General features: G+C 39.2%; 1 protein-coding gene across 1 annotated transcript; it reads right to left on the bottom strand.

Moving 5' to 3' along the window:
• Positions 1 to 5,660: 5,660 nt before the first annotated feature.
• LOC103809020 (pantothenate kinase 1-like) lies at positions 5,661 to 15,395 on the bottom strand (the record flags this gene model as incomplete). The annotated part of the gene is made up of 3 exons (XM_009081832.1): positions 15,368 to 15,395; positions 6,714 to 7,070; positions 5,661 to 5,750 (listed from the first exon to the last, which is right to left on the bottom strand). Coding segments are annotated over exons 1-3 (475 nt in total), but the record flags the coding sequence as incomplete, so codon positions are not given.
• Between the last annotated feature and the right edge of the window lie 24 nt (positions 15,396 to 15,419).

Genomic DNA, 15,419 nt, shown 5'->3' with positions numbered 1-15,419 from the left:
TTAAAGCAAGATAAGGAAATATTCTATACTAATCACGATCTATCCCTAGGTTATGTGCTGCACAGTCTCAGTTTCCTCATTTTGCTGTATAAACTAGATGCAGTATGACCAAACACAATCTAACACAGATGCACAAACGTGCTGTGACCCAGAAGTGCAATACGAAGACAGGTCATTAGCAGATTTATGGCCACTACTGTCAAAAGCTCTATTCTCCTGTAAGCAGAATACCTGGCCACAAGCTACTTGTGTCTGATCCATGCCACACTTTTACAAATAGGTAAGCATTAGTCAGAGACCTTGCAAGACACAAGCAAACAATACGAATCTAAACCACTTCTGGCACCAGTGCAAAACCACAGAAAACCCCTTGATTCTACATTCTCCAGTCAGCACACCAATTTTGTAAGGACAGAACAAAAGAAACTAATCAAAGGTTCTTTCTCAAGCACTATGCATAGAAGTTTTATTAGGTCCAGCTCTCCATGCATAAAAGACATACTAGAATTTTCTTCTGCTTTTTATAGCTCTGTGCTATATTTAACAACTGAGATATTGTAAGCAGAAAAGCCCCATTACTGCTGTCTTTCATCTATGATATTCATAGCAGACTGAAAAACTATTTGCCTGTGTTGTTGCAGCAGTCTGGTTTTCATTTTTGGAATGAGCAAGACTGGTATCAGTGTTCTGTGTCAATCTGCCTTCATTCAGAGAACCACAAGCTCTGCAGCCACCAGACACTCAAGGCTCTAAACAGCCTGGTGAGCCACCACTGTTCTTGTTTCTAAATAGAAATGAGGGCAAAGTTGTAAGAAACGTAGTTACCCAGTCTTGTAAAAGAAGCTATGATAGAAACAGGGTCACAATTCAGTGCCTATCCCTGCACATAGAACTGCCTTTTTTGCTATTTGTTTCTTAGCTCACAATGCCTCAAACAGTAAAATTGCACTGCAAAATAGATGTGCCTGTAACCATTGTAGCTAATGTACAAGCAGGCAAACATTTCTTCCTGCTGCCATCACATGACCTACCACACTCTACTTATCCTCAACTTTCAACTGTTCAAACCTCTTCTCCTTGCAAGAACCAAAGTCCATGTGCAAATATGCAAAACAAAAAGCACATTTTAACTGGATGTTTTTCCTACAACATTTACAAAATGCATTTGCAGGTATTTTTCCAGCCCTTTACAACTCCTAATGTGAAGACAGACAGCATAATGGTCAACTTACCCTGTTCTGCACTCCCATAACTATACTCAGCACAGTGCCTCTCTAGAAAAGTTATGTCAGAAAGCTGTGCTATAAGAGCAACAACTGCAGAACAAAAGAGTATGCAGGACTCTGGAGGAAAAATTTATGATGGTTACAGGGAAACCATATGTACAGTTTTTAAAAGAACAACTTTTCTGCATTATAGCCAGACTCTAGATACTCCTTTTTTCCCCCCCGACTGTTTTTAGACACTGGAGAAGGGAACAAAACTCTCCAGGACCATCAAAAGGAATGACTGAGGACTTCAACCATGTTTACATGCAGGTGCAACACACCAAGAAAGTAGTCAACACTTCCTCCATGACAGTTCACACCAAAGCAACAAACTCCTGAAACCCACTTGAAGTCAAGGATCCAAAAAATGTCTGTTGTTACTGTGTACAGATGCTGCTATAAGGAGAATGAAAGCTCCCATCTTGGGCACTTGCAAGAAGTGCTGGAAAACAGTGCTATCTGTTAAAGTTTAGGTTTGGGTTTTTTTGTTGATTTGCTTGTTTGTTTTTTAAATAATGTGCATAATATAAAAACATTTTTACCTGTATTCAAGTACCGAGCCATATAAAAGGAAAAAAGATGCTACCAGCTTGTTGTTGCTTTGAAGTATGGAAGCACAGAAGTACAAGACTTGGGTCACATTTGTTTATTATTATGGATATGTAAATATTTCTTCAGCAAGGTAAATATGAAACAGCCCAATCCTCTAGCAGTGAGGTGAGGGCAGCCATGGCATATATGCAACAAGGTTGAAGCCTAACGCATTACCACTGGTATGCAGACATGTTTTAAATGAAGCTCCAATTCATGAAACATTTCACCCAGTTTGAATTTTCACACTGAGTTCTGGTGAGCACAGGAAAGTTTGGACCCAGATGCAGTTACAAGTTCATTTGTCTCTTGGACTTTCAAACAGAAATATGATTTTTTCTGTAAGAAACTGTTAGCAACATAACATCTCGTGAGTGTTTAATTAACAATTACAACAGCCTCATTTACTATATCACTCTGGCTTTTATGTCTTCTGGGCATTGCTCCAGTTTTCATTTCTTAGAATAGATAGCTTATAATCTAGCTTTTCCTTCCATCGCCCTCCCATTGCCTCTCTGCCACTTTCATAAAGACATACTCTGCTTTCTTTGTATTTTGATTATTTTCACTTCAATCCCCAACCCTGCTTCTTTATGGAGATGGAAAATAACCACTCATATTCAAACAAGACAAAGTCTAATGCAAATAAAGTGCAAGTCCAATATTCACTGAGGCGGAAGAAAAGATTCATTCTCTATCAGCTTTGGGCAAAAAAAGCACTTGTCTGGGATTCTTAGCAGAGCTCTGCCCTTTTGCCCAGCTAGCTGTAAGGATCTCTTCTCTCTTTTGACAGGGAAGAGATGCACATTGTCTCTCCCACTCCCTCTGAAGACTCTTCTAGCTTCTTGCTGTGATGGTAACAGAAGGTATCATGGTTACTTCACCCATCCTCTGGATGCCACTTTCAACTCCAGCCCAGTCTATGCACTACAGGCCAGCACCTATGGCCTGAGCAGCAGTGTCCTTCCTCCTCAGGCAATAACATTTTTGAGTGCCTTATGCTAACTTAAGAGTTACACAGCTTGCTCATCCTACAACACAGGATAGCAAGGTTGTTTTAAGATACACACAGCCTACAAGCTGTCCTCAGGTTCATACTACAAAGTCAAGACTTAGAATCAGCTAATAGTTGGCAAAACAAAATTACTATCCAACTGCCAAACTCACTCTCAAAGCATTGTCCTTACAGGTTATGGGGAAGGTCAAGGCCTTAGTTCAAGTTTGTGTTGGTAAGATTTCTTTCCTTCCCTATCCCAAATGTTCTTGATTAAGTTATTGGGTGTTTTTGGCCCAGACTCTTCTTCCACTGAAGCCAGCAGTAAAATTCCTATCAAGACAAGTCAGGTTCTGCAGGTGCCTGTTCAGGAAAGGAATACAAAGATCCAACCTTTGAGCCACAGCAATCAACAGAAATTTTGCAATAGAGCAGGTTTTAGACAAAGTTTGAGTAGTCCTTTTTTCCCCTCATTCCCCATGCATCCTTTACATTGAGTTGCTTTACAAAACTGAGTGGCAGCATAAAGACATTTATATCACAGGTATACAAGCAAATAAGTATAAATACTCTTTACTTTTACAGAAGTGATTACTTGAGCATTTACAGAATATGTGAAGTGACAGTAGGTAGTTGGGGAAAGGAGGGAGGATTATCAGAATTAGGCAGCAAATTCATCCATGCCTTAACACCACTGTTACCTGAAAATATAGACAGCCATAAAGACCAGTCATGCAGAAAGGGGAAAAAAGAACAAAAAACAAAACCAGGAATAAAACCCTAATATGGAAACAGTCCTTTTGGTGAATTACTTACTGCTGCTCTCTTCAATGAACATTAAGTATAACCATATGGTAGGTAAAATTTTTTCTGTGGTCTAGTTTAATGAATAGAGTCAGTTTCCCTACTTTTAGGGGTAGCATTCAGATCTTAAGAATGAATCATATTATTTGCTAAGCTACTGATCATTAATGCTGGCAGTCACCAAGCAGACCACAGAGACTTCTTCAGGTCTGTTCCTATCCAACACTGCAGAACACACGAGGGAGGTCAGAGCTAAACCTGAGTAGCTCTGTAGTTGCCTTTTTATGACCCAGAAAACAGGCATAAGGTAAACAGAAGATGCCTCACAATTTAATGCTATTTTTTAATACACAAAAGCAAGAGAGATGTCTATATCAAACTTATTTAACACATTTAGGGATTCAGAATTAGACACTGGAACAGGCAAGTAACAACAGGGTGTTTGCTTGTCTATTTAAAGGAGAAAAAGCTTTTGTAATCTTAGAAGACTTCCTTCTCTGGGATTTGACTGCTGTTTTGCAATATATTGGATCTTTTGCCCTAAATCTATACAATTCTTAAAGTCACACAAGCATTAGGAAATAACAATGAAAGACGGGTAACTTAAAAGCATTTACATGGAGAAATAAAGGGCCAGAACAAAGGATGTTAGCAAGATCAATTCACGAGTTTCCTAGCATTTAGCCAGATTTTTTAATGAAAATAACATTGACAAACACACCTTTGTTTTTGGCACATATTCTCTACTTCTGCAGGTGCATTAGAGTGATCAAATATTTGAAACAGACACTTCAGTGCTTTGAGAGTGCAGTCCTGAAGCTGTTGCCCAGTGTCAACTTACAGTCAGCAGAACATACCAACAAGGCCAGCTGCTGTTACTATGCTAATGCAGTGTGACAATTTAAGTGCCGGTACCCAGAACACTCAGCCCTTTGAGAGAGATTAAACAAGCAAACCTTCATGTAATGGATAGCATTTTGCTTCTGTAATTCTCTATGGATATAACAGTTTGAGCCAAGAAAACACTTGCTATAAAGGAAGGTGTGGAACTGGATAGCTCTAAGAGGTGTTCAAAGCACTCACTTGAGTGTGAGTGCACTTCACTGATTGCTTTATGCTACAAATCTCCCCAGCCAGCCTTTATAGGATTTTTCTTAAACTATCTACAAGTGTTGTAGCACACAGAATGTTAACTAACACTGCAGAGATGTGGGATTTCATGCCTAAATCCAGCAGTCATTTGCTATGTGACCTAATATTTTTGTTCAATAGTTAGCAAAACACCCCAACGTCAACTGTGGCTTTCAGTGCTACAATGACTATACTGCAGCTGAGACGACACTGGTCCCTCACTGTAAATTGCAGATTTACAGCAGGTAAGGCCAAAGCTACAGAGAGAAATGCTTAGCTGTGACAGCCACCAGGTAATTTCCAGTTCAGTTCAACAGCTGCAGGAGTGAGAGACATGAACTTCCCTATCGGGTAAGCAACTGTAGCTGCTATCATATGATGCAGGAAGAATGAATTCGGAAAGACTGACCATTCCAAAGGGATGGTCAGCCTCTTCAGAAAGTCTCAAACTGACTCCCCATCATCACTAAAGAGCATGACCTGAATCATCCCCTGGACACATGGAAAGACATGCAAAAACACCTGAACATTGACTAGAACTAAAGTTCACATCCTACCTCTGGTGACAACATCCTTACACAACATGAGACAAATAAGCTTTTGAGGATTCAATCACCAGTAGACCCTAACACTTAAGGGACTTGCAATCACCCTAAAGGACAAGAAATCTGGCAATAGCAGTGCACTACTACACCAGTTCAGAAACTTGATAGTCCTTCCTTAGACATGGAAGCAGTTAGTCTAATGTTTACTGAAAGTGACTGCGCAACAGTGCAACAGCTGGAATTCATGTTGAACTCTTAAAGCATTCTCTTTCCCCCTTAGGATCTTGGTCATCTGGTATGTGAGGGGTATTAACAAAGAAAAAAAACCTCCTTGCAGGAAAGGATGCTTGGGATTAAACATGAAACACACAAAGACAAGAACTGCAGGCAACAGCAGTTGGTGAATCTGTACAATAGCTCCCTAGACTGAAGCAGAGACAGAAAAGCAACTGTGATGTAACCTGCCATACCCAGCAGCCATCCCTCACCCACAGGAACAGGTCAAAAGCCAGGGACAGAAGTGTCAGACCTTCCTGCCAAGCAAATCACTCACATTAATCTTAGTGAGACTGCTCTGGTACAACCAGATTAGTGCCTCTTTTACAGAAGATAAATGGAGGTATGTCCCAATACAGACAGATACACAACAGATGAGTGCCTCCTGAATGCTTTTTCTCTCCAACACAGATTGTATAACACCTCTTCCATGCCTCTGCACCACAATCAATTTTTGTAGTGTATTCTAGTGCAAAACTTCAGATTTACATCAGCTTCTGGAGTTTCCTACAGAGGCTATTTTTAAATTCTAGAGGATCTGGGACCTACTCTTATCTCATGAACTGCCTTTCTTCAAATGACATACTCCCAGAATTGAAATCAAAAGCTAGCTGGTATTGTCATGCTTCCTTACACTGTTTCTCCCCCATGCTTGGTCTTTCAGACTCTTGACTTCAATCTGCTTGAAGTACAAAGGGAAGGGCACCTGAATCAAACCTCCAGCCTGCATAGTTTCATTTCTGGTTTTCCAATAGATAACCAGTTTGCAAGTACCTGTATTGTCAGGATTCTAGGTTGTCATAACATACCCTCAGTTGATTTTGAGGTTTCTGCTCATCACAGCTGTACTCTAAAAAGAAGCACATTTACTAAATACATCTTGCACAGTAATACTTCAGTAGAATACCCAGCAAGTAGAACACCCTTCCCTCCCCACTCCATGTTCTCAGCAGTGTCATCAATTAACACATGTAAATTGATTCTGTTAGTCTTAACCAGCTAGGACGGACAACAAAAATGTTATTTGCCCCACAAGTTTTAATGGAAGGGCTCCCATGATGTTGTCCCAAAGTACTTCCCACTGAACCCATATGAACTGTTCACATACCGTTCTAAAGTCCTCCTCAAACTTGTAAGCTCCACCTCCCGTAGCACAGAGTGTGGTGTGCAAACTGGAGAAGTTCTTTTCACTCCCCATCTGTATGAACCTGTGCATGGCACAGCTGGGAAAGCGGATGAAGTGCAGGTTTCCTTTGCGTCCACACATAGTCAAGTTTTTCAGTTCAAGGTGGACATCACGAATGCCAGTTTTACCATAGGCTGTATTGGAGGTCAAGTATTTCCTAATGCTTTTCAAGTTTTCCACCTCTTCCTGTTCCTCCTCTGCAGTAATGTCCTTAGGTTCAAAGTAGACCAGTTTAACCAATGTTCCACCAATATCCATTCCAAACCATGGGAAGGCTAAGAACAAGAGGGTTGGGGAGGAAAAAAGAGAAAATCACTATAAATATACAAGCTAGCAAATATCACTTAAACCATTTGCAGAACAATTCAGTGCAGTCACAGTAGCAGCATCGGCTCCTGAGAGCCGAGGGTCACTTACATGTCAATTCACATGTATTAAACACCTCTCTAGTTTAAGGTTTTGTAAAGCCTCAGCTAAGAAATAGAATAAAGAAAATGTGAAAATATTCTGCTCTGGAGAAGCAGGTTGCAACAATTTTTTTTCTCCCCAGGAAATCATTTTACTCTTCAGTCAGCACCTCTTGACAGAACACATTTACAGCATTTCACCCAATTGGCACCAATGGGTGAAATGAAACAAAACTGCTTTTCACTCAGTTGGCACCAATTCTGCCAATACACAAAGAAGGGAAGGAGGAAGAAACAACCAAACAGGAGAACAGGATTTCTCAAGTCATTTTCGGTGTAAGATCTACAATTGCCTTTCCAAGGCCAGTCAATTTCCACAGTCATAAGGCTCTGTCTGAAGAGCAGCAATACAGAACTCCCATAATGCTGAAAGCCTCCAGACTTCAACCCACCAGACCCAGCAGCTATGTTGGAACTACACCACCTGTACATAGCAGCTGAAAGAAAGCAAGCTGGCTTATGTTCAGCATTTACCACTGACAGACAGGTCCTTGGAGCACAGACTCCCTTTGCTGGTATATCTGTTAGTCTATCGCACAACTATATAAGAAATGCCACTATTTGCTTCTCAGCATATGTACATTTGCCCCAGCTGGCTTAGGTCCACCAAAGCCTTTGTTCTGTTAATAGCAAGAGAAAATTACTATGGAGAATATGCAGACAGAAGATACTAACTGAATCAGGTTGGTCTGCCTGCTCCACTTATATATACATTGATACATTTAAAATAGTAAGCCATCTAACTTTATGAAGAAATAAGAAGTGAGAAAACAAAATATATATACAGGTACTGCAGCAGGAGGCAGTTTGCACTGTTTCTTAGAAAAATTAAAAGTACCGAGTATATGGCTAACATATAAGATACACTTCTAAAATTGCAGTCACACAATTGCCTCCCTGTTTTTAGGGAAAATCAGGTGGACTTGGTAGAAACATGATTCTATCAACTAGGGCATCTCAGCTTAGTGTGATACAAACTTAAAACCATGAATACCTTATGCATAACTGATTTTTCTGCCAGTGGACCTAAAAGTAAACAACTTGAGGCAAAGATTTTTATAAGCATAGAAGGCATAGACACACTGTCCTTCCTCACATGATCACAGATCACTTATTCAGTTACTTGGCTTCAGGCTGAAAGGAGCTTGGAGTCTTTTTCTTCTTACCACAAGGGTCTCAGCATCATTCTTGTCTGAGTAATTCAAAAGTCTAAATTTTGCAATTTTTAGAACACTCTCCCCACCCAAACCAATCCTTAAATGTCAAATGTTTAAAACAGTTATTTCGCTCCAATGCTGCATGCCAAATAATAGAATCATCACTTTCTCCCCTCCTTTTCCTAAAGACAAGGCAGGCATGATGCATGAACTCCAAGTAGCTTGCTTACAGTCCACCTTTTCTAAGAGCACCTACTGTTATCTGTTGTAAAGTCATTTTTTCCCATCCTGTACAAGCTGCAAAACACAAAGACACTGAAATTAAATCTAATGTGAGGTTTGGGAATATACATCATCCTGTGCAGATGCATGAGAGCTCCCTGAAGTGGGAAGAATTTAAAACAAGTACTTTTAAAACAGGCTTTATTTTAAAGAGGAAAAATATGTGACCATACACTAACATGTAACTGAAACACTCCCGGAAGTACAAGGTATTTATGTAAAAGCAATCTGGTCCACACTGTACAACATTACAATGCAGTGGAGCTCAGGATGCCAATCCCCTTTAGTGCTTTACACACATCTTTATTTAAGCTACTGAGAACTTTAATTACCTGTCCCACTGGAACAGTAAGTCTGCTCCTCAGATGTATCTTAACTATGCAAGCAGGAAGCCTAATTTTAAAAGCAGTATGGTTGGACTATGGGATACACTTAGCTACAGGCTGGTTCTGTAAGACAACTTCAAATACTCTACATTAAGGGCCTAAGATCTGCTACACTCTACTTGCATCAACAATTGATTTAAAGCTATAGTGCAGATTAAATCTTTAAAAGAGGGAAGAAGAATCCCATTCTCCTATCAAATAAAGCCCAGCAATAAAAGTGTTAAGTACTAAAAGCTCAGTGTTATTCATCAATGACTGCCAAGACATTTAATTTTATTGAGGAGTTATAACTAAATCATTCACAAGCAATAAGTAGTGTAGAAAACAACTATGAAGTTATTTCAAGTCTGTACAGCTCCTGGGATACAACATAATGCTCACATTTAAAAACCAAGCAGAAATACCAAGACACTTCTTTTTTATTTATTCTCTCTGTGAATCTAAGCTCCTTTCACTTTGTTTGTTGTGAGCCAAATGGAGAGCTGCAGAAAGAAAAGAACTTTGCTTTCAGAACAGCAGCAGTTTTCTTCAGCACAAATAAAGAGCCCAAGGCCAGTCAACAAAACCAGATATATCAGATATGCAGAACAGCAGCTTAGTTTTCTTCACAGCTTCTAACACCAGCTATCTGTTGGAATCACTTGCAATAAAGACAACAACTATCTTGTCTGGTCAACCAATTAGGACAAAAAACAAGTCTCCAAGTGTCTGACAAGTCACACTGAAATTCACGTAACTTCTGTACGACAGAAATTACAGTAGAAACACTTTTGTATTCCAGTGATTATTTTAAAAATGCATACATTGCATCTTTTGCTATCAATATGCTCCAAAACAAAATGCACCACTGAAGCACCATCAGTTCTTTCCAGTATCTTTAGATAACTCATCTCAGCCAGTACCCATACACTTCAGCTTTCCTGATGCCACTGAAGGCAGTGCTGATGAAGAGAGTGCACACGGACTGGAATGTGCTCCTGGGCGCTGCTGTCTCCGTGAATACAAAGTAACACAATTCAAAGGCCACTAGAAACATTGGAGACCCCAGTGCTACAGCCAGGGGGGTATGAGGAAAGACATTTGTGTAGATAAGGTCACCACAAACTTGAAGGAAAATGGGGGGAAAATAGTGGAGGTAGGATTTTTTGTTGGAAAAAAACCTTGAACTCCAGCATTTTATTGATAACCTGAATAAATGTCCAGTTTCTTGAATTATGAAAAGCCAGGAAAGCAAGGAGGGGATACTAAAATCCATCATACGCACACCTTCGGCTGATCACAGTTAGTCAAAATTGTGTGACTTACTATGAACAATGAAGACAATGCATAGGTTGCAGAAATGCTTCCACAATGTAAAACAAATGCACTTCACTAAAATTGTCTGATAAGACATGAACTGATTTCTCTCTTTTTGGGAGTAGGTATGCAACATACCTGTTGGATCAACAGAATCTATTGTTGTGGCAAAATCACCACTATTCTACTGTATTGCGACACAGCAGTAAGTCATAAAAATTAACTGTAAAATCTAGTTCTAGGTCCCATAAAACTGACACAAATTGTGTTATTAAAAGCCTAGCATATATCAAAAAGACTGTTTATCTTCTTAGGAAAATTAATTCTCTTTACGTTAAACTGCACCAACTACTTACTGGTTTATCTTGAGATAAAAATCTGTGCTAGTCCAAAATTTAGCTGCAGGAGCATGTGACAATGCAAACAGAAGGTATCTATAGTATTGCATAACTAGGTAATCTGATGCACACCAACAGCTGTGCTATCTGGGGCAAAGGTTCACCCATGTGAAATTCCATGACACATTTTACCTAGTTTCTGCATAAACTCTGAAGAGTATGAGGCCACAAGGCTATTCCTACAAGGCATTATTACACTGAGATTTCAACACATTGAATTTTTAAACACCTTATCCTTAACATACAATATAAGGAGGGCATGTGGAAGGTGAAGAGCAAATCACAACATTCTCCTTGCAGACAAGAGCTCGGGGAAGAAGAATGAATGGAAACTCCTGGATTATCAAGTAACATTTGCTCTCATTATAGGTGATAACCAAGGGTAATCCTTTTCAGATGTTTAAACAACTACCACACAAGGTTAGCTGAATCCTTTTACTCCCCAACTCTTAAAAAGAGGTTGTGCCTTAATCCTGCTGGTTAGAACTTTCTTTCTACCTGGGCCCTAGATTTATTCATGACCAATTTGCAGCAGCTTCTTTTGCCAAAACTTGTTTCAGCTTATCCATGTCTCTTACACGACCTGTATTTTCTCGAGTACAGGTACAGCATCTCAATCTTTTTATCAGCAATTTGAATGGTGGTATCAATACTCTGATATCTTAGTCATAAATATTTTGAATGAAATCTCTTAGATTTGGCTGCTTTTCTTTCTGGACACACATGTTGAAATCCTATTCAGTCCTACTGTATTTCATTTACATTGCTTGACAGTTTGATGATCTAAGAACTTCTGGTTTAAATTTGGTCCAGAAGAGGTGAGAGAGCCAGAAACAGTAAGGGGGGGGAATAAATAAAAACAAGATACACACATAAGATGGAATTGATTCTCACAGCTTGTGAAAACTGATTTTTATTTAAAAAGAAACAGATAATAGCTTACATATATTTTTAGTTACTTCTTCCTGTTTTACAGTTATAAAAACACATAAAATGGAAGCTTTTTTCTTTGAACAAAAATAGAATCTGTATTAGAATACAATTAGAAAACAAAAATAGAATCTGTAATAGAAGCTGTAGAAGCTTAAAAAAATAATATCTACTTAGTAATGGAAGTTTCTTCAAACCTTACAAAGCCAGAGCTAAACAAATCATGCACATGAATCAGGTGAAGATGTTCAGTTCATCTCCACTAGCAAGACCTTATTGAATGTCTACCTTCTCACCAGAAAAGAAAAAAAACCCCAAACACAAACCTCCCCAAAACAACCAAACCAAAAAAACTTCAACCCCAAAAGCACAGAGCTGTTTATTAAATAGGTGTGACCATCCACACATATGTAGTCATATTACCATAAACTGATTTCTAAAGATAGCACTAGGACACTAGGTCATTACCCAGCCTCTACAGCTTCATTAAAAAACCCCTCTAATTAATAAAAGCTAAATTTGCAAAGCTACCAAAAGCAATGATTAGCTATCAACAATCATATTCTTGGATCTAACAGCACCCAGCCTGATGGAAATCACTTGCCTAAGTCTCCCACTCCTGTTGGCAAGTGGGTACTTGTGGTAAGGCAGATATGCAGCTTGAACTCAGGGGATGTTGGATCACAACACACCAAATAGTCTGGTTTGCTATGACCAGTCCTACTCCTTAGGCAACCCTTACTTCCACCTACACTAAAAGCATCTGGAGACTAACCTTGAGCAGCATGCCACCTGAAGAAATTCTTACAAGTAAAAGACTGGGATATCCCAATGCCTTGGACAAAATTTCAGCAACTGAATGTGGTACTTATTCACTGTGTCCATACAGGACCAGCACCATTTTCACTCCTGTACTTTTCACTAAAATATACTATATAATCATAGCATTCTACATTTAGCATGACCACAGGTGAAAAGACCTTGGTTTCCCAGTTTTTACCTGGTCTTACGTAGTACTACATAAACATGCCAGAGCCAAACATCACAACACCTAAATATTGGCCAAGTGTTCTTTACCGTGAAGCACACTACTTGAAGTGTTTGAGAAATCAACCATGGCAATTACAATGCATGTTAGTTGTAAACACACATGCTGCTTCAAAACACACATTCTTTGACCACTAACAACACCAGCTGACTTGGGGTGGATGAAAGATTCTGATTGGAATAGACACCTCAAAGCTTTATCTTAATTTACAAAAAGCAATAGAATTAAGGGGTAGAGCTGCCTTCTTCCCTAAGTCTGATGTAGAATACTGCTGTGAAGTACCAATCTACTTAACTGTTGTGCCAAAATCTTTGTTCTTACTTGGCTACAAATGCTGTTCCACAGGGGTCCATGAAGGCATTTAACTACCCTCTTTCTTTCTTCTGTTTGAAGATCACATTTAAACTGAACAACATGACACTTCAACAGTATTTTTTGCTCTTCTAGAGTGCTTCAGAGCAGAAAGGTATCATAATAGATACTTCCGTATATTCATTACATTGTGCTGTGATACAGGAAAGTAATGTAAACCCTCGTCTCACAACGGGTCTGCACTAATGATTAAAACAAGAAAATTTACACAAGTGTAATATCCCTGACAACCCATCTAGTTAAACTAAGGAAAAAACCAAAGCAAAGGCAGGATTCCCTGTGGAAGCAGCACTAGGCAAGTCCTCTTTCATTGCAGGCTTATCAGCAAAGCACACAGGTTTCACAGGGAATCTTCCCTTCTCAAAGGAGAAAAAGACTTAGGAATACAGAATTCTACCTCACTTAGTCAGAACATAGAAACAATCAAGAAAACATATAATTTACAAGGGTTTAAAAGAATAATTGCTGCAGAAAGATAGGTTTCATTTGTTGAAATATTGGGAAATGCCAATTAGCTCATTATCTTCTGCACCACACAAAGCAAATTCTGCAATCAATACTGAAGCCTCATAGGCCATGTGGCAACTGTGCTTCATTTTGCAATCTGCCCTTAAGCACAGAACAAACATCTGCAAAGGCCAGGATTAAAAGACCCAAACAAACCAGTAAAATGGTACCGTGTAGTATTCATTAGAGGCTGATGCAGTGGAAAGCTGTGCAGTACCAGGAGAATTTCAGTAATTTTTGAAGCTGGTGACAATGAGCTGTCATAATTTCCTGCAAGAGTGATACTAAATTTCAAATTTATTCTTGTACAAAAAAACCTCTATGAATTAAAGTCTATCAGCAAGCATTCACGTATTTTAATCAGCAAATAAACTGCCTACAAAATAGTTCTACAAAGCACTTCCCTCACCTGCTGTTTTCATTAAAGCTTCATTTCATTATGATCCTACAACTGAAGATTTGGTTGTCAATACATCTTGGGCAATATAGTCAGTTCCCTATGCTTTTTACTCTGACGGATTCTTTTTCTGCTCCAGATGGGAGGGAAATTCCAAATTCCTTATTCTTTCTTAACCAAGTGATTATATGAGTCCTTGAAAGCTTTATTCTTTGCTTCAAAATAGTTTTTACTATTATGGAGAGTTTGATATACAAGTGCTGACTCTTCTTAGTTATACCAAATCACAGCGTAAGCTAGACCAAGTTCTGCAGGTTTTGCTCATGAATGAAAACGTGAAGCTGGCCAAAGACTACAAAACCAGTTTGTGACTGAAAATGATTTGGTCCTTGCTAAGTAAAATTTGATAGAAGACTAAATTAACTATCAATAGGTAGTATAAGTACTACATGATTAATCAAAGAAGATTCTAAGGGAAAGGGGTATGTGTAGCTCAGCAAAAACATTTAAACAGCTATAAAAGACACTGGCTAATACACAGTCCTGGGAAAGCTGCAGCTCTTTGAGGCCATTTCTAACTATTTTGTTCTGCTTATACAGAAGAGTTTTCATTTCAAAACCAAAAAGAAACAAGAAAAAAAAACAACCCCAGAGTAGCTGAACACACACTACTTCCTACTGAGTAGAAACATCTTTAAGTTCTGGCAGCAGGCAGCTGTGATCCTGACTATCTCTGATCACCCTTTTGGAACATGCTGAACTTTAACAAAGAAGCAAGTATTTTTTGGCTTTATTTGAAGGGCTCACGAAGTGAGGGTGCAAAGAAGTGGGTTTTTTCATTGGATTGTTTTACTTGCAGAGTTTTACATGCACAGTTTACCACAGAATTATTCACTATCTCCATACCTACAAGAAGTTGGCTATGATCAAGTAAATATGCTACTCATCAACAAGCCATATACAATTAAGTATCTTACAAATAGGGATGTCAGACTCTCACAGCCTTAAAACCAAACCTAGTAATCAATAAACCATATACAATTAAGTACATTACAAATAGGGATGTTTGAGTCTCACGGCCTTAAAACCAAATCTGAAATAGCCAGTTCACTAACACCTCTCAAACCAGCCAACCAAAATTCACAGGGGATGCTCATGAGGACAATATTACGAATTTAACATGTTTGCAATATACTTATTTACTTTTTCCCTAATCAGAACAACTCGCCCTAGGTTCCCAGACCTATCTCCTTAATTCTAACATTTGGGAAAGCAGCACGCACCAAGCCCGCAGAGCCTTCCCACGCCGCAGAGCGCCCCGGCGGTACTTACACTGCTGCTTGGGCACTATGAGCTTCATGTGCGCGGCGGGTCCTGCAGGTCC

The sequence above is a fragment of the Acanthisitta chloris genome, unplaced genomic scaffold (genome assembly GCF_000695815.1).
Source record: "Acanthisitta chloris isolate BGI_N310 unplaced genomic scaffold, ASM69581v1 Scaffold46369, whole genome shotgun sequence".
NCBI classification, from domain to species: domain Eukaryota; kingdom Metazoa; phylum Chordata; class Aves; order Passeriformes; family Acanthisittidae; genus Acanthisitta; species Acanthisitta chloris.
Note: the sequence above shows the minus strand (reverse complement) of the source record. Positions and strands in the feature narration are given on the sequence as shown.